The sequence below is a fragment of the Choloepus didactylus genome, chromosome 5 (assembly GCF_015220235.1).
Source record: "Choloepus didactylus isolate mChoDid1 chromosome 5, mChoDid1.pri, whole genome shotgun sequence".
In the NCBI taxonomy this organism is placed as follows: Eukaryota; Metazoa; Chordata; class Mammalia; order Pilosa; family Megalonychidae; genus Choloepus; species Choloepus didactylus.
In genome coordinates, this window is record NC_051311.1 from 52863956 (window position 1) to 52888286 (window position 24331).

At 38.8% G+C, this 24331-nt stretch overlaps 1 protein-coding gene across 1 annotated transcript in view; it reads right to left on the minus strand.

Moving 5' to 3' along the window:
* AKR1D1 (aldo-keto reductase family 1 member D1) overlaps positions 1 to 24331 on the minus strand; it is an 80367-nt gene that overhangs the window by 35961 nt on the left and 20075 nt on the right. The window contains exon 3 of the mRNA XM_037836077.1: positions 15909 to 16025. Coding sequence (XP_037692005.1) covers positions 15909 to 16025 — 117 coding nt within the window. The remainder of the gene's footprint in view (positions 1 to 15908; positions 16026 to 24331) is intronic.

Below are 24331 nucleotides of genomic sequence, written 5' to 3' on the forward strand. Positions count from 1 at the left end.
TTGAGGAGTTCCCATTTATCTATTTTCTCTTTTGTTGCTTGTGCTTTGGGTGTAAAGTCTAGGAAGTGGCCGCCTAATACAAGGTCTTGAAGATGTTTTCCTACATTATCTTCTAGGGGTTTTATGGTACTTTCTTTTATATTGAGATCTTTGGTCCATTTTGAGTTAATTTTTGTGTAGGGGGTGAGGTAGGGGTCCTCTTTCATTCTTTTGGATATGGATATCCAACTCTCCCAGCCCCATTTGTTGAAAAGACCATTATGACTCAGTTCAGTGACTTTGGGGGCCTTATCAAAGATCAGTTGGCCATAGATCTGAGGGTTTATCTCTAATTCTCAATTCGATTCCATTGATCTATATGTCTATCTTTGTGCCAGTACCATGCTGTTTTGGCAACTGTGGCTTTATAATAAGCTTCAAAGTCAGGGAGTGTAAGTCCTCCCACTTCGTTTTTCTTTTTTAGTGTCTTTAGCAATTCGAGGCATCTTCCCTTTCCAAATAAATTTGATAACTAGCTTTTCCAAGTCTGAAAAGTAGGTTGTTGGAATTTTGATTGGGATTGCATTGAATCTGTAGATGAGTTTGGGTAGAATTGACATCTTAATGACATTTAGTTTTCCTATCCATGAACATGGAATATTTTTCCATCTTTTAAGGTCCCCTTCTATTTCTTTTAGTAGAGTTATGTAGTTTTCTTTGTACAGGTCTTTTACATCTTTGGTTAAGTTTATTCCTAGGTACTTGATTTTTTTAGTTGCTATTTAAAATGGTATCTTTTTCTTGAGTGTCTCTTCAGTTTGTTCATTTCTAGCATATAGAAACATTACTGACTTATGTGCATTAATCTTGTATCCCACTACTTTGCTAAATTTGTTTATTAGCTCTAGTAGCTGTATTGTCGATTTCTCAGGGTTTTCTAGATATAAGATCATATCATCTGCAAACAATGACAGTTTTCCTTGTTCTTTTCCAATTTGGATGCCTTTTATTTCTTTGTCTTGCCGGATTGCCCTGGCTAGCACTTCCAGCACAATGTTGAATAACAGTGGTGACAGCGGGCATCCTTGTCTTGTTCCTGATCTTAGAGGGAAGGCTTTCCGTCTCTCACCATTGAGTACTATGCTGGCTGTGGGTTTTTCATATATGCTCTTTATCATGTTGAGGAAGTTTCCTTCAATTCCTACCTTTTGAAGTGTTTTTATCAAAAAGGGATGTTGGATTTTGTCAAATGCTTTTTCAGCATCTGTTGAGATGATCAATTGATTTTTCCCTTTCGAGTTTTTAATGTGTTGTAATACATTGATTGTTTTTCTTATGTTGAACCATCCTTGCATGCCTGGAATGAACCCCACTTGGTCATGGTGTATGATTTTTTTAATGTGTCTTTGGATTCGATTTGCAAGTATTTTGTTGAGGATTTTTGCATCTATATTCATTAGGGAGATTGGCCGGTAGTTTTCCTTTTTTGTAGCATCTTTGCCTGGTTTTGGTATTAGATTGATGTTAGCTTCATAAAATGAGTTAGGTAGTGTTCCATTTTTTTCAATGTTTTGAAAGAGTTTGAGTAAGATTGGTGTCAGTTCTTTCTGGAAAGTTTGGTAGAATTCCCCTGTGAAGCCATCTGGCCCTGGGCATTTATTTGTGGGAAGATTTTTGATGACTGATTGAATCTCTTTGCTTGTGATGGGTTGGTTGAGGTCTTCTATTTCTTCTCTGGTCAGTCTAGGTTGTTCATATGTTTCCAGGAAATTGTCCATTTCTTCTACATTATCCAGTTTGTTGCCATACAGTTGTTCATAATATCCTCTTATAATCTTTTTAATTTCTTCAGGATCTGCAGTTATGTCACCTTTTTCATTCATTATTTTGTTTATATGGGTCTTCTCTCTTTTTGATTTTGTCAGTCTAGCTAGGGGCTTGTCAATCTTGTTGATCTTCTCAAAGAACCAACTTTTGGTGATATTTATCCTCTCTATTGTTTTTTTGTTCTCTATGTCATTTATTTCTGCTTTAATTCTTGTTATTTCTTTTCTTCTACTTGGTTTAGGATTGGTTTGCTGTTCATTTTCTAGCTTCTTCAGTTGATCCATTAGTTCTTTGATTTTGGCTCTTTCTTCCTTTTTAATATATGCGTTTAGTGCTATAAATTTCCCCCTTAGCACTGCTTTTGCTGCATCCCATAGGTTTTGGTATGTTGTGTTCTCATTTTCATTCATCTCTATATATTTAGCAATTTCTCTTGCTATTTCTTCTTTAACCCACTGATTGTTTAGGAGTGTGTTGTTTAACCTCCAGGTATTTGTGAATTTTCTAAGTCTCTGATGGTTATTGACTTCTAATTGTATTCCATTGTGGTCAGAGAATGTGCTTTGAATAATTTCAATCTTTTTAAATTTATTGAGGCTTGTTTTATGTCCCAGCATATGATCTATTCTGGAGAAAGTTCCGTGAGCACTAGAAAAGTATGTGTATCCTGGTGATTTGGGATGTAATGTCCTGTATATGTCTGTTAAATCTAATTCATTTATCAGATTGTTTAGGTTTTCAATTTCCTTATTGGTCTTCTGTCTGGTTGATCTATCTATAGGAGAGAGTGATGTGTTGAAGTCTCCCACAATTATTGTGGAAACATCAATTGCTTCCTTTAGTTTTGCCAGTGTTTCTCTCATGTATTTTCTGGCACCTTGACTGGGTGCATAGACATTTACGATTGTTATTTCTTCTTGCTGAATTGCCCCTTTGATTAGTATTCAGTGGCCTTCTTTGTCTCTCAAAACATCCCTGCATTTGAAGTCTATTTTATCTGAGATTAATATTGCTACACCTGCTTTCTTTTGGCTGTAGCTTGCATGAAATATTTTTTTCCATCCTTTCACTTTCAGTTTCTTTGTGTCCCTGTGTCTAAGATGAGTCTCTTGTATGCAACATATTGATGGTTCATTTTTTTTGATCCATTCTGTGAATCTATATCTTTTAATTGGGGAGTTTAATCCATTTACATTCAACGTTATAACCGTGAAGGCATTTCTTGAATCAGCCATCTTATCCTTTGGTTTATGTTTGTCATATTTTCCCCCTCTCTCTATTAATATCCTTTATTGTACCCATACGGAATCTCTTTAGTACTGAACCTTTCTCCAAGTCTCTCTGTCCTTTCTTTGTTTCTCTGTCTGTAGGGCTCCCTTGAGTATCTCCAGTAGGGCAGGTCTCTTGTTAGCAAATTCTCTCAGCATTTGTTTGTCTGTGAAAAATTTAAGCTCTCCCTCAAATTTGAAGGAGAGCTTTGCTGGATAAAGTATTCTTGGCTGGAAATTTTTCTCACTCAGAATTTTAAATATATCGTGCCACTGCCTTCTTGCCTCCATGGTGGCTGCTGAGTAGTCACTACTTAGTCTTATGCTGTTTCCTTTGTATGTGGTGAATTGCTTTTCTCTTGCTGCTTTCAGAACTTGCTCCTTCTCTTCTGTGTTTGACAGTGTGATCAGTATATGTCTCAGAGTGGGTTTATTTGGATTTATTCTATTTGGAGTTCGCTGAGCATTTATGATTTGTGTATTTATGTTGTTTAGAAGATTTGGGAAGTTTTCCCCAACAATTTCTTTGAATACTCTTCCTAGACCTTTACCCTTTTCTTCCCCTTCTGGGACACCAATGAGTCTTATATTCGGACATTTCATATTATCTATCATATCCCTGAGGTCCATTTCGATGTTATCAAATTTTTTCCCCATTCTTTCTTTTATGCTTTCATTTTCCATTCTGTCATCTTCCAGGTCACTGATTCGTTGTTCAGCTTCCTCTAGTCTTGTACTATGAGTGTCCAGAATCTTTTTAATTTGGTCAACAGTGTCTTTAATTTCCATAAGATCATCCATTTTTTAATTTAGTCTTGCAATGTCTTCTTTATGCTCTTCTAGGGTCTTCTTGATATCCTTTGTATCCCGTACTATGGTCTCGTTGTTCATCTTTAGTTCTTTGAGTAGCTGCTCTAGGTGCTGTGTCTCTTCTGGTATTTTGATTTGGGTGCTTGGGCTTGGGTTATCCATATCGTCTGGTTTTTTCATATGCTTTAGAATTTTCTGTTGTTTTTGGCCTCGTGGAATTTGCTGAACTTGATAGGGTTCTTTTAGGATTTGTAGACCAATTGAAGTCCTTATCTCTACTTTATCAGATCTACAGCTTCGTGGAGTACACTTTCTCTAACTAACCAGCAGGTGGCGTCCACGAGCCACCTGTTCTCCACAAGCCAGTTCTCCCCTGCTTAGCCTTTTTGGTGAGTGGGGGAGTGAGTCTTGTGGGGTCCAATTGGTGTACCAAGCTTGTGTGTGTAGTTGGTGTTGCTTGCCCTGTATATGGGGAGTGTTTCTGGGCAGTCAGGGAGGGGGGGGTGGCTGTAACAATCAAATCTCCCTGGTGATCCTAGAGTTTTAAAGCTGCTGCAATAGTCTAATCCTTCAGTTCAGTCCTGCCACAGTTTGTCTCTGCCACTGACCCACAAGTCCTTGGTATTGGCGTATGGCTCCTGAGACTTGCAAGTGGGCCCCTCTTCCAGGCCGTGCACCCTGGGTCCTCTGTTGAGGGATGACTGTGCTATATCACAGGTGAGTGCCGTCCCCCCAGGGCAGTTCTGGGCTGCTGGGCTGTGTAGGGAGGCTCCCAGTCTGCTGAAATGATGGCTGAATGGGGCTTTGTTAATTCACACTGCTCCACCTTCCCAACTCTGGGACAATCAGCTGAGGTTGCAGGGAAGGCTAATGTCCACGCTCAGTTTTGTGGTGTGCGCCTGTTATTTGAAGCACTTTTGTCACACTGGGTTGTCTGCGGCAGCTCTGGGCTATGGGGCTGGCGATGGGCAGGAGTGTTTCCTGTCCACCAGGATGATGGCTGTGAGCGGACACCCCCCTTTTCTTGGGAAGTTGTGGTGTTTAGTGAATTTTCTCAGCCACTGGATTATTGCGTTTTGTCTCAGAGCTCTCTTAGTTCTGCTCTTGACTTGACCTGCCCAAATTGCAAGTCTTTGAAGCTTTCTGTATTGGGCTTCTTAGAGTAATTGTTTTAGAAAAAGAAAAAAGGATTAAAAAAAAAAAAAGGGCCCTCCTCAGAGATCTAATGGGTTATTGAAATGCTAAGAGACAAAGCAATTAGGGCCATTAAGGAAAGGTCCACAGGGCAGAGAGATCAGCTTTTCTTCAGGATTTGCATATGAGCCTGAGGGCCTGAGCTCTGCCCTTCCCCTTTCTATGTTCACCAGAAGTCCAGAAATCCTCCGCTTTTATTTTGGAGTTTTTCCTGCTGTTTTTTTCTATGTCTGTCTCCTCTCTGCTGGGCTGGCTGCTCTCAGATTCTCTGGTGTCTGGTCTCAGTCTATCTATGGTTGGAGTCTGGATCAGTAGAATGAGTTTCCGATAAGAGCAGCCACTGCAGTTCTCCCTTCTCCTTCCCGGAGCTGACAGCCCCTCCTCCCACGGGACTGAGCCTGGCAGGGAGGGGTGCGGGTCCCCTGGCTGCAAAAACTTACAGATTTCGCTGATCTCAGCAGTTCCACGTTTTCATGAGTGTTGTATGAAGTATGCCCAAAGTCAGATTGCTCTGTGGTGTCCAGTCCACGCAGTTCCTGGCTTTCCACCTACTTTCCTGGAGGAGTAACTAAAACATACAGCTCAACAGTCCACCATCTTGCCCCGCTTCCCTCTACAGACACTCTTAAACCACTCACATACCACAAGACCAAATTTCTATTTGGCTGATCAAATATCCTTCCTTCTCCATTACCAAACTTTCTTCTGGCCACCAACATAAGCCTTCAGACTACTTCTGACACTCATGCTCCACCACTATTATTTTTATATCTCATCCTCCAAACATCCTTCTTATTTTATTCTCCATCTCCTCAGCTCATTCTCATATCCATTATGTACCAGGGATTGTTGAAGGATATTGTGGTGAATAAGATAGCCAAGACTCATCTTCCAATGGAGATTACATTCTAGTTGAGATGTAGATAATGAGCAAGTTGAGAAATATAAATAATTAAGATACTTTCAGATACTAATAATAGCTAAAAAGACTAACTATATGATGGAGAATTAGTTGAGGAGGCCATATTATGTGGTGTGATGGTTTGAAGCTGTACATACCCCAGAAAAACCTAATCCATTCCTGTGGGTGTGGAACCACTGTAAGTAGGATCTTTTGGTGAGTAGGATCTTAATTTAATTTGCGATTCGACCCACCACATTCAGAGTGGGTCTTAATCCTCTTACTGGAGTCCTTTATAAGAGCATAAAAGATAGAGAGAAGCTCACAGAAAAAAGCCCCAGAGAAGTTTAGAGAGGACACATAGAAGTTAAGAGAAACAGAAGCTAAAAGAGAGAAACATGCAGAAATTAAGCCAGTGAAGCCAGAAGGTGGAAGCAATGAAACCCAGGAGAAAAGGGAGAGACAAGCAGAATGTCCATGCGCCTTTGCGTGTGACAGAGGAGTACTGGATGCCAGCAGCCTATCCTCAGAGAAGGTATCATCCTGTTGATGCCTTAAATTGGACATTTTTCATGGCCTCAGAACTGTAAACTTGTAAGTTTACAAATCCTCATTGTAAAAGCCACCCCATTTCCATTACACTGCATTTTGTCAGCTTTAGCAAACTACAGCAGATGGGATATTTAGGGAAGGCCTCTTTGGTAACATGACAAAGGAACTGGGTTCTGAAAGATGAGATGAAGACAGCCATAGAAAGATTTAGAGGGAAAAACAGTCCAGGCAGAAGGAATAAGCATAAAGTGTCTAAAGCAGAAATGAGCTTGGCATGATTAAAGTAGTGAAAGAAGGCCAGAGGTCTGGAGTCTAGTGAACCTTAGTAAGTGTGATAGAAGGTGGGATAAAAGAGATAGGCAAGGACCAGGTCATGCTGGGTCTTGCTGTCCATGGTAAATACTTGGTGTTACATGCTAAAGCAATGAGAAGTCATTGGAGACTTTCAAGCAGAGAAGTGACATATTTGATTTATGCTTTTAAAAAGATCATTAGTGCTACTTTGTGGAGGATGAATGTTAGAGGATATTTTAATTTCTTTGGCTGCTCAAGCAAATACCATGCAATGGGTTGGCTTAAACAATAGGAAATTATTAGTTTACAGTTTTGAGGCTTGGAAAAAGTCCAAATTGAGGTGTCATCAGTGTGATGCTTTCTTCCCAAAGACTGGTATTCTGGGGCTGGCTGCCAATGATTCCTTTGTCCTGGGCTCCTCTGTCACATGGCAATGCACATGGCGGCCTCTCCCAGTCTCTCCCTTCTCTTCCAGATTCTGCTGACCTTCAGTTTCTTACTTCTGGTGGTTTCCTCTCTATCTGTCTAAGTTTCATGCCTCTCATAAAGGATTCCAGTAACATGATTAAGACCCATCTTGACTGAGATGGGTCAAGCTTCAACTGAAGTAACCTCATCAAAAAATCCTACTTAAATGGGTTCACACCCATAGGAATGTACTAAGTTTAAGAACATGTTTTTCTGGGGCACATACAACTCCAAACCACCAGGGGAGTAAAATGAAAACACAGAGACAGGTTAGGAGAATGTTGTCAGTTACATGCCCATACCCCTTGGATACCATTACCTTTTTTATGCATACTGTGCTTTCACTCACCATAGCCAGCACCTGCATTTCTTTGTTAGAGGACTGCTCTCAGGTTGCTGGAACCTGTTTGTCTACCCACACGGATGTGTGCAGGAATTTACATCCCCTTGGGGAAGTCTATAACCAATAGTTGCAAAGATAAAAAATCCCTGTTTCTTTGTTCTTTGATCAAGTGACTTGGAGATGTGACCAATTTTGTCTTAAGATCTTCCTGTGGCACTGAGCCTAAGTTGCTCTCTGTAGGACTCTGCTTTATACCTCACATCTGCTTGGCCTCTTTTGCTCCCCAGTCACATTTCCCCCCACTCCCTATCAGTTTTTCCTGGGAATCTTCATATTAACTCACTTTCATATGCACTCTCCTCTTCTCAGGGTTTAGCTTCTGAGGAAATCAACCTAAGATACAGTTGTAGTAGGCCAGGCAAGAGCTGATTTTGGCCCAGACCCTGGGGCAATAACAGTAGAGATGAAAATAAGGGATCAGATTCTGATATGAACTAGAAGTAGAGTGAACACAACTTTTTTTTAGCTTGGAAATTGGGGGTAGGGGTGGTGAGGGAAAGAGAGGAACCAAAGATGATTTCTAGACCCCACAGATGGATAATGGTATCATTTCCTGTGGTTGGGGGTAGGAACCAAGAGTTTTGTTTTGGATATTTCAAATTGAAAGGCCCATTCAAGTGGATATTTGAGTAGGCAAGTGGACGGAAAAGTCTGGGCACAGAGAGAGGTCATGGCTGCAGATAAAATTTGCAAGTAATCAGCACATAAAATGTATTAAATCCTTGTGACTGGATCAAATCCCCCTATAGAGAGAGTGTGGCTCAACAAGACAATAATACGGAAAACAGAGTACTGGGGCACAACAACTTTTGGAGGTTGGGCAGAGCAGAAGATACTGCTAAATAATCATGAGAGCATAGAAGTCATAAGAAGAAAGTGTTTGAAGAAGGAGGGAGTAAACTGTGTTGAAAGATATTACATAAGATGAGGACAAAGTATCTACTGGATTTGGCAGCATGGAAGTCTTTGGCCCCATCTTCATTCATGCTAAACCACCCTTTCTGAATCTGATTTCTAAGCACTTTGATCTTTTCAACACTTATGACCGATATTTCTATTCTAATTCAGTCTCTTGCAATATTTTTTGTCTTCTGCATTTTGAAATTCTACATATGCTCTGCAACTGCTCTATTTCTCTGTCATGACCTCTGTTAAATAATTTTTACTTCCCTTTAATTTAATTATCTTAATCTTGAATGAACCCCAGTTAGATATTTCCCTAGTGCCCCTTTGAGCTTCCACTGTGCCTAATTTTCTGATCCCTTCAGTAAAGGAATGAGTCTTTTCCTCCCTGCCTGCTCCTCCCTGCCAGGCATGATTGGAAAAATAATCCAACTCTTTAAAATTCCATGCTACTGGCTTCCACTCCCACTCAGCAATACTTCATCCATCTTCTTAAAAATGTCTTATAATGATTACCATAACAATGAGTCCTCAAGGTTTTTCATGATGCTCAAATTCTACTCCATCATGATTTTACTTTCAACATGCCAGGTTTTTTTTAATTGTTAAATTAGAACTTAAGTTGCAAGTATGAGAGACTAACTTGAGTCAGTGCAAGGCAAAAAGGCAAATTTAGTGTAAGGGATAGCAGAGTGTCTTATGAAAGATGAGAGCAGGCTTCAGGAAGGACTAGAAACAAGAAACAGAAGCCCATCTTCATATTAAATATTGAGAATTTAAAATATTATCCTTTCCAATGGGAGATACTGGTCTGTATTTGAGTTATGAGTGATAGAGAGAAAGAGGTAATGCTGTGGAAAAGAAACCAAAGAAAATCAATAAGGGTCTATCTTCCTGTAGCCTTTCTTATTCCTTTCTTCATGTAATTAGTATTCACTTCCTATTTCTCTTGCTCTCTGCACATCTGCTTCATTTTCTTTCTGTGAAGATTTTCAATCCACATTGAAAAACTTGGCTGCCCACAGATCCCAAGTTTAGTTACACTGTTCTATCAATCTCAAATCCAAATTTCTGGGTGAGAGAATCTGATTGGGTTGGAGTGCATCAGGTGTCCATCACTGGATAGGTCAGCAACTGTCAGAGGAGAAAGGATCATGCAGTAGAAATATTGCTACCAGGAGACCATCCTTTATGACAGGACAATGAGAATGAGGCAGTTTGACACAGATCACAGGGTAAAATGAAAGTCTTTTTAAACAGTCAAAAAATAAGGAGGAATGAATGGGGGGTCATCTCAATACATATGATTCTTCAGCCTTAAGCTCAAACTCAAACTCCAGTAGTTCTAAGTGCTTCCAAATTATTTCTACCTTTATATTTACCACAATGGTTCAAATTCAACATCTTTAAAACTGAATTTAGCAGTTGCAAGGTTCTCTCAAGTTTTCCTTGATTTTATCTTAAATTTTCTCAGTGCCTTAGCCTGGGCCACTGGATACAGCTGCATGGACAGCTCCAGGAGGCACCATTTACATAGACTATACATAGACTATACATAGACTATACATTTACATAGACTATACATAGACTATAACAGTGTAAAGGGACTATACATAGACTATAACAGTGTAAAGGGACATTCTGGAGCACTGCAATTTGGTGGCCCTGACCATTGTGCTGCTTAGATTCTTATCTGGCTTATTGCACTTACCTCCTCCTGGTCCCCTTGCCTCCAGGATTCTCAGCCCACAGGCTAGACCAGAATAAACTTCCAGACTCATCATTTGGATCTTAATATTCCCATTCTCCTATATCTTCAATTACTCCCAAGAACTTGAAGAATCCAATACAAATTTCATAGCCAGCCATTTATGGTCTTTTCTAATAATGCTTCAAAGTGCTTTTTCTGTCTTATATCCTAATACATTCATCTTACCCTACAGCAGTTGTGAACTGCTTGCTGATCCCCGAACTCACACAGCACTCTTCCTTTCCTGTGTCTGTGTCCTGTCTAATCCTTTTGTTAGAAATAAGCCCATTAATAACTAAATCCAATCTTCAAGCCTTAGCTCAAATTCCGTCTCCTCCATGACATTTTCTCAGGTAGGGGAAGGATGGAAGCATTCACTTTTACTGTCTGAAAACATTTTCAGCTCTTTTCACTTGCTTATCACATCTTGCCTTGTATTGGTGTTCTGGTCTTATCCCAGGGTTATATTATAAGTTCCTGATAAGGACAGTGACCATATCATTTACATCTTTAATTGTTTGACGCGTCTACCATATAATCTTTTACCTAGTACATATTTGATAGGCATTGGTTATTTGTGGCCTTTATTTGCTGTGTGACTTCAGGCAAATTGTTTTACCTGGAGTCTGTGTTCTTGTCTAAATAATGGGCTGGTGAGCAGAGGGGCTTTGATGATGGTGATGCTTAATTATACCTTCCCTATTTTCCTTCAGATGAAGTGATGCATATAGAATCAGTTTGAAAACTACAAAAAGTCACATAGACATGAGGTTTTGCCAGTATTGCTAATCATTCCAGAAAGGCTTAAGCAAAAGAACTGCACCTGGGCTGGAATGAAGTGTCCTAGGAGTCAGAGTCCAGTAGAGGGTTGGGAAAGGGCTCCTTAGGAGGCAAAGAACATGAAACTGGAGGTATGCCTAGAGCAGATTCCAGGGATGAACTCTCAGCCTGTGCAAGCCAGTCAACCTTTGTAACCTCTTCCCAGGGGAATGCAGGGACAAGGTCACAGAATGGGAACTGGGGAGTCACATCAACGAGAGGGTTTAAATAGAGGGTGGAAGCAGATCCTGGAGAAATTCTCTCAGTCAGCAAAGCAAAGAGGTGGGGGGCTTTTGATAGAGGATTTGCAGCCCCCACAATGGTTGGTAAGGGAACAGGTGACTCATGGAACAAGTATAGACCCTGGTGGAGGCAACTGCTTTGTTTGCAGATCGGTGCAACCCTTGTCACCTGGAAATAGGGGAAGATAGTGAAAGTGAATTTTAAAAAAAAATGTTTCTACTATCTTCCTGGCTGTCCTTGCAGTTCTGGTTTAGAGGGATGAGTGTGTGCAGTCCACCCCAACTTCTCAACACCACCCCATTGATGATGAAATTAGTGGGAATTTCACTCAGTCTTATCCCCTATTTCCTATACTTTTGCTTATCTGATATTATTAAATGTGTCTCCCTGGACATATTAATGGAAAATTGGAAAATGTTGTATCTGGCACTGCTAATGCCAGTTTATTATTCTGATAGCACCTCCTCATTTTGAAAGAGATATAGTTCCCCAGGCCACCAGTCAAGTGTAAAAGTGGGAATGCAAAATGATTTCCTTCATCTGGGAATGTTTCTCTGGTCTCCATACTGCTGTTGCCCTCTTTTCCCATAGGGCTTTGGGGCTTTTCCCGGCTGGCTGCCCTGACTCTGCTTACCAGTATCAGTGGCCTCCAAATACTTTTGACCACGTATACTGTAAAGACAAAATTGAAGCACACACCCTTGTTTTGTGTGTATTGTTTTTTACATAAAGGCAGCACTAGACTAATACCATGAATTATTAACATATGGTATAAAACATATGTAAAAATAGGATGTAAAAATGGATGACATAAAAAATATATAATAAAATTTCAATATTTATTCCACATCTCAGGACTGACATAAGTGAAAATTCTATTTTCCTTTGCTTTACTACTAAGCTTTCAATATTGTGAATTTCTAAATCACAACTGAGTGTTCAAAACCAATTTATTCTGATACTGGCATATAAGGTGAAAGGTTGAGTAAAAAGAAAATGGGTATAAAGTTTGTTTTCTGCCTGGTGAAGAAGTTGGGGGAATTCTCAAGTTAGTGATTAGGAAAAAAATAGTACAGGGGAATTAAGATGTTCGTGAGAGAATTGGAGCACCAGAGAGGGAAAGAGGTAAGGATGGATCCGAGAGGCCAATTTAAAGTTGGGGTCAAAGTCAAGAAATACGAAAGGCCTTGTCCATGTGTGGCACATTTCCTAAATAAGCATATAGAGAAATTTTAGCAGCAGTAGTATTTTGTATTTTGTTGCTTTGAAATTTTCTACTTATTAACCCAACATTTAAAAACAATAAAGTGCTATAAAATATTTTAGCAAGAAAAGTTTTGTGTTTAAAAAAATCAAGATATTAAAAAAGCATTTGACAATTTGACTTCAAATATTGATTTCTCAGTAACAGGCTCAGTTGGGACATAATATTGTGGTCATTTCCCATTGTTCTAAGTTTTACCTTCAGTGATCTTGAGCCTTGATCCCATGTAAGAATAGAAATAAAAGCTCTTTATTTAACTGCTCTCAACATTTTTACAGGCCATTAGTCAGCCACAGTAAAGCAAATTTCATTTTTCTGAGTTTTAAATATAGGTTCTCTACAAATTTTTAAGACAACTTAGAGATGTGCTGTTTGAATAAGGGTCTGAGCTAGCTGAGTGTTGATGATGACTGAGGAGGTATATTCCAAGGGTCCTAAAATCAAGAAATCACGGTGGTCCACAGGGAGCTGGGATTATTAGGCTCAGAAGGATAGGGCGGAAGAGGCCATGTAGTGTCAGGGCACAAGCCTAGGACTGGCATCAGGAGACGCAGGATCTGTTCCCTGTTCCAATGGACTGTAAACCTGAATAAATTACTTCACTGCTTGGGGTCTCAAATTTCTCCTCTGTGAATTGAGGTTATTGGGATATGTAATCACTAAGGTTCCTTCCAACTTGAACATTTCATAATATTATTTATCACTTATTATCTATAAAATGCCAGGTATTGTGTTAGTAATTTTAATGAATCCTCATGAAATTCTGCAAGTTAGTGATTATTGTTTCCATTTTACTGATAATGGAATTGAAATTCAGAAGAGTGAAAGTGACTATTCTAGGAAGCAATGAAGCTGAAAGTTAATCTTTTTTTCTGTGTGATTCCAAAGCTCACGCTCTTTCCACTGCACCATGTGTAGGTGATGTGGAAAGAGATTAGGTAATAGCTTGACTGCAGTCATTTGCTTCATATTGGACAGAGCTGGGATTCAAACTATGCAGCCTGGCTTTGGAGTCCATGCTCCTTACCACTATGCTCAATGACCTCTCATAGTTTCAGATCTGAATTAATGAGTACAGTGGAAACTATCATTTTTGCTTTCTGCCATTGCTATCCTTCTTCTCTGGAAGAACTCATTCCATGTCCTGGTGGGCTGATTCAGCTTCCATTCTTGGTCACAGAGGTTAGACCAAAGACTAGTCAGGAATAGGTACATGACCCAAGCACAGCTAATCAGTGTATCTCCCTGAGGTTTAATGTGTGGTCTTTCTTTTCTTGAATTTTTGAGTTGTATTGACAATATAGGCTTGGCATTTCAGCAGAGGTTTTGATACCATATGGAGAGGGATTTTTGAGAATGAAGTTAAGCAGAACGTAGGTATAGAGAAAGAACCAGAGTACAAAATGTTTTCTGAACATCTGAATCCAGTTATGCCTGTAATTCTCAGTTCCTTTTTACAGAACCGATTTGGATTTCTGCCATGTGTAACAAGAGCCTTGAACCATGTAGAAGTATTTGGATGTTGCAATTGGTGGACCAAAAAATGTGGAATTGGCTAGATCAATATGGTATTGTTGGCAGGAAGGATTTTCCCACCTCCAACGGAGGACTGGTAATTCCTGTTATGCAATAGCATGGTTTCTGGTTAAACTGTGGCTTTCCTGTATCTTGGGACTCAGACAATAGGACTTGTACGGCTGGAGTTTTACGGATCTTAGTAGACAAACATTAGGTGTTAGAGTTTGTTGACCATTTTTTGCAGCTTTAAGTCATGTCCTATAAGAAAGGTAAATGTGTTCATTGATACTGGACAATTTGAAAGTGGAGAGGTAAGATGGTGCTTTGCGAAAATGGGTGCTTTCTGCTTCTAGACAGCAATCCAAGATAGCAGAAGGTTAGACCTGAGCTTTTCAGTGTTGGAAAAGTCAGTGTCAGTGAAGCAGGAAGGCAAGTAACCTAAAAGGAGATAAAACTGGGCTTTGGGAAAAAACTGTTTCTTGAGATCCCTCTGAAGCTGAGATCTCAAGCCATGGATGGCATTCCTGATAAAGGTGAACAATCTAATGAGATGCAGACTGGGGACAAGGAGCATATTAGGACCACCTTCCTGTTTTGTATTATTTCAAATCAGAACCAAGAAGAAATCCATTAATCTGAGGGCTGGGCAGATGGGCAGAGCAAGGAGGCTCTTCGCTAATAGAACCCATAGGCAAAGGATTAGATACACAAGAAATGTGACCCTATAAGATTTCAAGCTCATAGAACAGACTGAATTTAATGAAAGCTTATCAAGAATTTAAGGGATATTGTCTTTTAGGGAAATTTTACCAAATCAAAAAAGGCCTATGATTACCAAGGCAATTGTGAAGCCCGTAAACCCATAACTATGTGACACAGAATGCAAAAGGGATATATTTCCCAAAGTCCATACCGGATGTGACCACAGAGAAGAGTAAACAAGTAAAGCACTCCCAGAGAACAGAATAAGGGGTGACAGGTTGGTTGCCTAAAGGAACTCCTGCCACGGCAATGGCAGGGAGTCCTTGCTCTTCCTGACCAGGATGATCTGATTTACCTTGTGTACAAGTGGCCAATTTTGTTTCTCTATCTCCCCTCTCTTCAAAAAGAGTTTAAAGCCATTATTGTTCTTCAGCATTGTATATTGTGTTGCTGATGGTTAAATTAACGTTGAGTCTATAGATTGAGAAATTTCAAGGCAATAGTATATCTGAACGGAAAGAATAGACATCACCTAGGTGACCTGACCTTGGAATTGGATCCCAAAACCTGACCATTCTTTGGGGTTGCCTCCCTTTGGAGGAAGTGGAGATGAGTCTATTTTAAGTTGTATATTTTGTCACTGCATTATGTTGAGTAGAGACATTTTCAAGATCGTAAATGGAAGAAGGGTACATCTGGAGGTCAACCAACTAAAATGTGGGCTACAGTTAGGGGACCATACGTTAGTTTCATGGGGAGAGTTTAAACTATAGTTGTAAAAACATGATATAATAGAAAATACGTTGGATAAAGAACCAGGAATCTTGGAATCCAGGTCTTATTTTGCTACTCATAATCTTTCTGGGCATTTGTGGGCTGGGTTCGTACTCCGACATGGTAAAGTATCACTGTAACATTCTGTGGTGCTAAATAAGGAACTAGCTTCGTGCATATAAAGGCCGACTCGCAACTGTCTAAATGCAGAAGCCTAACCTTCAGACATCTGAACTCACCTTCAGAGTCATTGGCATTTCAATGATGTAAAGATCCACATAATCTAACTGAAGGGTCCTGAGTGTTCTCTCCAGGGTTGGGCGGACCATCTCTGGGACATGATTTGTAGCCCACAGCTGAAAGAAAAAAAGGGGCTAGTAAATTAAAACCTATACTATTTTACAAACATGCAACCCTTTAGACTTTACAAAACACTCATACACATCTTATTAACTCATTTAATTTCACAAAAATATGTTTTGCTGCAGTATCACCTGGTCATAGGATGGGCTGATAACTCTTGAAACCCAGGGTATAACTTTATCAGAATATAGCACCAGATACTTAAAGATCTACGTGAACCACAGAGCAATGGATCAGGGACAAAGTCTTCCCCTGTCCCATGCCCATTTCCTAATTGACCCTCAAAGCTTTCACTTATCCTAGTTGTTTAACTAGGGACCGTATATCTGACTAGCCGTTCTACCCTAGCCTGGCACTTTATTTTCATGCTGCTGGGATAAAATGAGCAAGAAATATGTTGTGTGTCATATAACTTCAACAGCTCCTCCCCATTGTGACAGATAACGCAGAAGCCTGGTGAGATGATAAATTTTTGCATATGTTTAGATTCCCTTTCACTTCTCCTGTGTTCTCATGAGGTCCTACTCTGAAATTGGCAATTCTGCAAATTTCTACAAAAAATTTCTAGGTCTCTAAAATGAAACATCACGGCTTAGCTTGTCAAACTGTTACATGTGTATCCCTCAAGATGTGCAAAACATCAGGTGCCAAAGGGTACTCAGAGCTGCAGGACATATTAAGACATTTTCTTGGAGCATCAATTTTGCTCAAAGATTTTAGAATAAAGAAATTCTGAATTTTTTACCCCTCCCCCTTTTTTTGTCACAAGAAAAGATAAGCAAACTTGGAAAACTCTGATTTTTTTTGATAGTGATTTTTCCCTCTCACTTTAGAAGAGAGAACTTTAAGTGGAACAAATAGTTTAAATATGTGCTTTTACTGTTGTTGTGGGCCATTCTGGTGTTATCACTGCCATCCCATCTAAGTGAAAATTCTGTTTTATACATTTATTTTTCCTTAACAAACACCTGCAATACATCTAGTACTACTGTGTTTTGTAAATATTAACTCATAACTTTATGATATAGTTGATATTATTATCACCATTTTTGAGAAAGGGTCACCGGGCCCAGAAATGCTAATTCATAGCTAGTGTTATGGATTGAATTATGTCCCCCAAAAAGATGTTCTGAAATCCTAATTCCCAGTACCTCAAAATGTGACCTCATTGGGAAATAAGGGTGGTACAGATGGAATTAGGCAAGTTCAGTGAAGTCATTCTGGAATAGGGCAGGCCCGTCATCCAATATGACTGGTGTCCTCTCAAACAGAGGAAATTTGGACACAGGCAGAGAGAGAGAAGGCAGAACACCATGGATTGCTGGCAAGCCACCACCAGAAGCTGCAAGTGGCAGGGAACAGATTCCTTCCTGTGGACTTTGAAGGAAGAATGGCCCTGCCAACACCAGCACTGTGGGACAATAAATTTCTGTTGTCTCCATCCACCCAGCTTGCAGCACTTTGTTATGCCAGCCCTAGGAAACTGAGATATGCCCGCCATTCTGGAGGCACTTGGAGAAGCTGAGGATGCTGGACATGCTGTTTGTTTTACAAAGAATCAAAGAAAACTAATAGTGCTTTGGATTTTTTAAAGCATCAATTAGGAGCTGTTTCTCAGAAAATCCAGAATAGAGCTGCTTTGCCTAGAGCTGGCAGAAATGAAAGAGAAATATGAGGCTATTGTAGAAGAAAATTAAAAAAATGGAAAACAAAGCTTTTTTGGTATGAACCACTTCTCAGTTGAACAGACAGTGAAAATAGTTTTGTATGACTTGAATAGTTTGTTTAGTATTTAATCTTTTCTGAACAGATGCTATAGAACTTTTTAATATGTTAAATTCACTTACCACACTTTATTGTAAACCTATAGAATCATCAATAATAACTTAGTATAACTTTCTTTGATCTTAAAGCAGGAGAATCCAAAGTAAATCCTGAAAAAATTCTAACAGTTGTCTAAAGAGTTTTCATCACCTTAAAGTTATCTGAATAGTAATGATGGCACTGATTGTATTTTAGCCAAGGAAGTTTAGCATGGATCTATTTTTTGGTTTAGTTCAGGATATGAGCTCATTCTTTAAAATGAAGATGATGTGGTGTTTATATTCCCTGGTTCCCGTGAATCCTCTGCTCTTGTTTATATAATGCAAATAACTTCACTTTAGATAACCGTGCATGTTCCCGTTTGAACTCTGAACACATTTCCCTTCTGTGCAATCATGCCCTATTGGGCAATGTTCCCCAGCTTTGCTCTGGGCCTCAGTGGGTCCTAGTTGCACATTGACCTTTCTGTGTTAATTGTTTTTCAATTTGCTCTAATAGCAGTTACCCTGATTGTAATTTAAATAACTTTAAACAGGATTGACTGTTTCCCTGCCCTACCCTTATGAAAATTGCTTAGTTGAGCACAGAACAGAGAAGATATACAATTCTGGATTCACACAGAAGGGATATGAGAAGGGGAATGAGCTATACAGAATGGAAGATTATAATTTGTGGGTATAACTATATAGTGCTTTCTCCCTCAAAGAATTTTTCTAGCCTTGAATTAATTTTATCTTCACTATCCCTGTGAAGTTGGTAGGACACATATGAGGGGAGGTTGGGTACTGAATTTTCAGACCAAAGACGATATTAATACAAACTGTCTACTAAGTGTAGAACCTTGGTATATCAGTTAACTTCTCTGAGATTCATTTTCCTCATCTGTTAAACGAGAATATCTGTGCTGCCTGCTTCACTGTGTTGTTAGGGGCATCAAATTAGAACATACATGAAAGATTTGTAAATGCTAAAGGACTGTATAGTTGTTTGTTAGTTCTTTTTCCTTTCTTTTGGAAGACTTACAGCCATATGCGTTGTTTTATTGATTATTTATTTCCTCATTGATTGACTGACATTATTAAGAATAATCCTAAAACATGTTTTCTATCACTGTTGTTAGACAACATCTTTAGTTTTTTTTTTTTTTTTTTTTTTTTTTGTCAAAACCCACATAGAAACAAAATGAATCCAATGCAAGCTGGTTTAACTAGCAAAGGTCTCAGCACTGCTGGAAACTAAGACCAAGTCAATTATAAGGGAATTTTAATCAGTCATGTTTTTAGGAATGCGGCCAACGGCCTGTGCCTCGTCTTGTCACAAGTTTGTTTTTGGAGAGGGATTCCAGATACGATTGGAGGAACATTAACCTGAATTGATTTCTCTCTTACCAGTTTGAGTGCCTCATATGTGGAGAGAAATGGGCTAGGCACTGGGTGTTATAAGGATGAATGACTTGGAGTTATAAGACATGCATGCAAGCAATTGCAATATGGGATAGGATGTGCCAAGAACAATCTGAATATAAAACTTGACCCCATGTGGGAAGGCAGGGAAATTTGGCTTCTTTAATCTGATGGTATGATGGTCCCTTTGTAGATAAAGACAGGTAGAAATTATTTCTGGCAGCCACCCCTCATTTTTCCCCCAATGGGATTAGTATTGATATTTATGTCACTAAACCTGGTGACCATCTCTTGTACCATCCTTTTCGACAGAATGGAAATGTGGGTTGGATAATCCCACTTTTAGGTGCAATTGACCTGCTTAAACTGCTGTTCAAGTCATTGCTATTTAAGAATTCAGGGTCAACTTGGCTTCTGGAGGTCCTTTTCAACATTTCTATCAAGGATTTGGATGAATTTAGTATACAAGAGGATGCTCAATGGAGTAGAGAAGAAAGATTCCATCAGTTTAATTCTTGCTATACTTCACCTGTCTTATGCTATAAAAATGTTGATTTCATGTCTTGCTTACCTCACAAGGGTTGTGAGAATCAAATTAAATATAACAGATTTTAAAAATGCTTTTCCCATATCTATTGAGATAATCATATAATTTTAAAAATTTAATTTGGGTAATAAATTACTTTGATACATTTTCTAATAGATAAATCCAACTTGATGATAATGTTTTGCTTTTTTAATGTTATTGCTCCATTAAGCTTGGTTACACTTTGCTTATGATTTCTGGACTTATGTTCATTGTGAGACTGGCCTATAACTGATCTTTCCTTTACTGCCCCTGTTGGATTTTGGTAGTAAGATTTTGTCAGCCTCATAAATGGGTTGAGAGTTTTCTTCTTTTTATATTCTATAGTAGAGCTCTGTAAATACTTAATCATTTTCACAACTATAAAGTTCTCAGGTTTTAAAATTTCTTCTTGAGTTAGAGAGTTCATTTTGGTAAATTAATTTTTCTAGGAATTTGTCTATTTTATCTATGCTTTTAAATCTGTTGATATAAAATTGTTCAAATTATCCTCTGGTTTTTAAAAATGGCTTTACCCATCTTGTTTTATTCCTAATGTTGTTTGTGAGCTCTTTCTCTCTGTCTCTTTATGAATCTCCCAAAGTTTGTCACTCATTTAATCTCAGCATAAAAATATGGGGATTGAAGTGGAACCCAGAGATTCCTGCAAAGCTGTCTATAAGTCTACATCCTAGTTTCCCACTGGCTTTCCTTTTAATCATGGTCTTTTGTCTTTCTGATTGTGTTTTACTGGCAAGTGATTTCTAACACTGGAGATTTAAATTGCTCAAAAGGAAGTTATCAGAGGTGGCAAGATGGCAGCATAGAGAGGAGTGGAATTTAGTTAGTCTCCTGGAAAAACTAATAAATAACCAGGAACAACTAGTAAATAATTTGGAATAACTGCTGGGGGACAACCATGACTGTCCACACATTGTACACTAACCTGGATTGGGAGGAATGCTGGAGATAGCAGCATAAAATCTGTAAATAAAAACTGTGGAACCATGCTGGGTGCCCCCCCCCCCCCTCCAGCAGGATGAGCTGGAAAACCTTGCTGTGGTAGAAAGCAGAACTCTCCCAGCAAGTGAATATAGCTCAGTGGTGCTCCAATTGGGTTTAATTAACAAATGTGGACTGATGAATACAAGGCACAAACCCAACAAGCAGACAGAGGCTTCTAGTGATGACTGACCTTAAAGAACAAGAAGACTCATCTGTCCTGGGAGGGGGAGCCCAGAAGACCATGTGTAACCCTCGGGCCAAGTGAACTGGGGGGCCATGTACTGGCTCTAAAGGGGCTTTCTGTCCCTTTCTCCTCTCTCTCACACCATCAGGGGCTCAGAAGAGAGAACCTTAGCCATTTTAAGTTCTCAGTGCTCTGACCCAGACAGGGGTGGAGATAACAGAGTCAGAGAGAAAACAATTCAAATGCAGATGATAACCCCCTAGGGTATATCTCCTAAGAGTAAGGAGGTGTAGCCCAGCTTTCCCTTCAGAACCAGACTCCAGAGCCTGGAGGTAAACAGCCAAAACAGAAACTAAAGGGGCCACACCTCCTTACACCAGTCAGGAGTGACAGGCTGACAGGCACCACTTGCTGGGCAGGTTAGGAAAAGCAAAGTGGCTAGAGACCTCACAAGAAAGTCTTTAATCTCTAAGACACACCCTTAGGGAGACTTGAAACTGAATATAACCCCATTCTGAGATCTGAACCCGTTCTGGTCTGGGAAAATCTGATTGGGGTAACCAAGGAAACCAGATGTCTAGACAACAGAAAACTACAATCTATACTAGGAAAAATGAAGATATGGCCCAGTCAAAGGAACAAACTTACACTTCAATCAAGATACAGTTGAGATATTGTTTCACTTTAATAAAAAAATCTATTAAAGATTTTCAAAGAAATATGCTAAATCAAATAAAAAACAAAATAAATGAGTTCAGGGAAGATATGACAAAAGAGATGAAGACTATAAAGAAAACACTGGGTGAGCATAAGGTAGAAATTGAAAGTTTGAAAAAACAACTGGCAGGACCTATGGAAATGAAAGGCACAACACAAGAGATGAAAAACACAATGGAGACATACAACAGCAGATCTCAAGAGGCAGAAGAAAAGATTCAGGAACTGGAGGACAAGATATCTGAAATCCTACACACAATAAAACAGACAGGGAAAACAATGGAAAAATATGAGCAACATCTCAGGGAATTTAATGACAACATGAAGTAGTGCATGAATGTACATGTCATGGGTATTGCAGAAGGAGAAGAAAAGGGAAAAGGGGCAGAAGCAAAAATAGAGGAAATAATCAATGAAAATTTCCCATCTCTTATGAAAGACATAAAATTACAGATTCAAGAAGTGCAGCATAGCCACCCACAAACAGAATAGATCTGAACAGACTATGCCAAGACACTTAATAATCAGATTACAAATGTCAAACAGCAAAGGAGAGAATCCTGAAAAGCAACAAGAGAAAAGCGATCCATTCAACATACAGTGGAGCTTGATAAGACATGTGTGAATTTCTCAGTAGAAACATGGAGGCAAGAAGGAAGTGGTGTGATATATTTAAGATATTGAAAGAGAAAAAACACACCAACCAAGAATCCCTATATCTGGCAAAACTGTCCTTGCAATAGAGGGAGAGTTTAAATGAAAGAGTTGTGATTAAGGTACCTTGCTACAGGAAATACAAAGGAGTACTACAGACAGACAGGAAAAGACAGGAGTGAGAGGTTTGGAACTACAATTTGGGAGATAGTAGCACAGCAAGTAAGTACACTGAACAAGGTGACGGGTGAGTATGGTTGAAGAGGGAAGGTTAGGAGCATGTGAAACACCAGAAGGAAAGAGGAAGAGGAAAGATAAAGAATAGGACTGTATAAACTAAGTGAAACCTAGAGTGCTCAACAATTGTGATAAAATGTACAAATATGTTTTACATGAGGGGAGAACAAATGAAGTCAACCTTGCAAGGTGTTAAAAATAGGGTGGTATTGGGGAAAAAAATATAGCAATGCAAAACTAGAGACTATAGTTAACAGAAACATATATTATACTTCCGTAATGTAAACAAAGGCAATATATGTAAGCTGAATGCCTATAAGAGGGGGACATAAGAGAGGGGTTAGGGACTTGGCATGGTGATGTTGTCTGACTGTTTTATTCTTCTTTAATTTAATTCTGTCTTTTCTTTCATTGCTTTTAGCTGTCAATTTTTGTTTTTTTTTCTTTTTTTCTCTACCTTTTTTGATTCTTCCTCCTTTTTGTGGAAGAAATGGAGATGTCCTTATATAGTTAGTAGTGGTGGTGGTGAATACATAAATAGGTGATTATACAGCAAACCATTGATTGTCTACTTAGGATGGAAATTATGATGGGTGAACAAAACCGTCTTTAAAAAAAAATACATGTTGATGAAGGAAAACTTGACAGGGAAACTACATGAGTGAAATAAGTCAAACACGTAAGGACAAATATTGCAGGGTCTCACTGATACAAACTAATTATAATATGTAAACTTCATAGACATGAAATATATGTTACCAGGATATAGAACAAGGGCTAAGAACAGGGAGCGGTTGCTTTATTATGAGTAGAATGCTCAACTAGGTTGAACTTAAGTGTTTGGAAAGGGACAGAGGTGACAGTAGCACATTATTATGAGAAAAACTAACAGTGCTGAATGGTGTGTGAATGTAGTGGAAAGGGGAAGATTAGAGTATGTATGTCCAGATGGAAAATTGGAGAAAAAGATGGGAATGCAAAAACACAGAATCTTGTGGTGGACAATGTCCGTGATTAACTGTACAAATATTAGAAATCTCTTTCATGAACTAGATAAATGGATGACACTAATAACTAGAAATAATAATAGAGGGGTATATAGGGAAAAATATACCTATGCAAACCATGTATAGTTACTAGTATTTTAACATTCTTCATCAACAGTACCAAATGTACTATACAATACTGTGAGTCAATAATGGATGGGTGTGGTTAGGGGTATGGGAGGATTTGAGTTTTATTTTTTTATCTTTATTTCTTTTCTGGAGCAATGAAAATGTTCTAAAAATTGAAAAAAATTAATTGTGGTGATGGATGCACAGCTGTATGATGGTACTATGGGCAATTGATTGTGCACTTTGGATCTTTGGATAATTGTATCAATATGAAAATCTCAATAAAATTAAATTAAAAAATAAAACAACAGGTAGTTATCTACCTTATGGACTCATGTAGTCTTCCAAAATAACAAATTTTCCTTCAAAAAAACCTGTTAATCCAGGAAATAGACTAACAGTATAAAACTCTGTGGATGAAATCTTGTTATACTGAAGATAAAGAAAATTCATGATAGGTTCTAATAACAAAAATGGTTTAAAAAACTAAAAAAAAAAAAGTAGTGTTTGAAACAAAATATGGTACAACCATACAACAAAATATCCTTCATCCATAAAAAGAAATAAGTTACTGATAGATGCCACAACATGTATG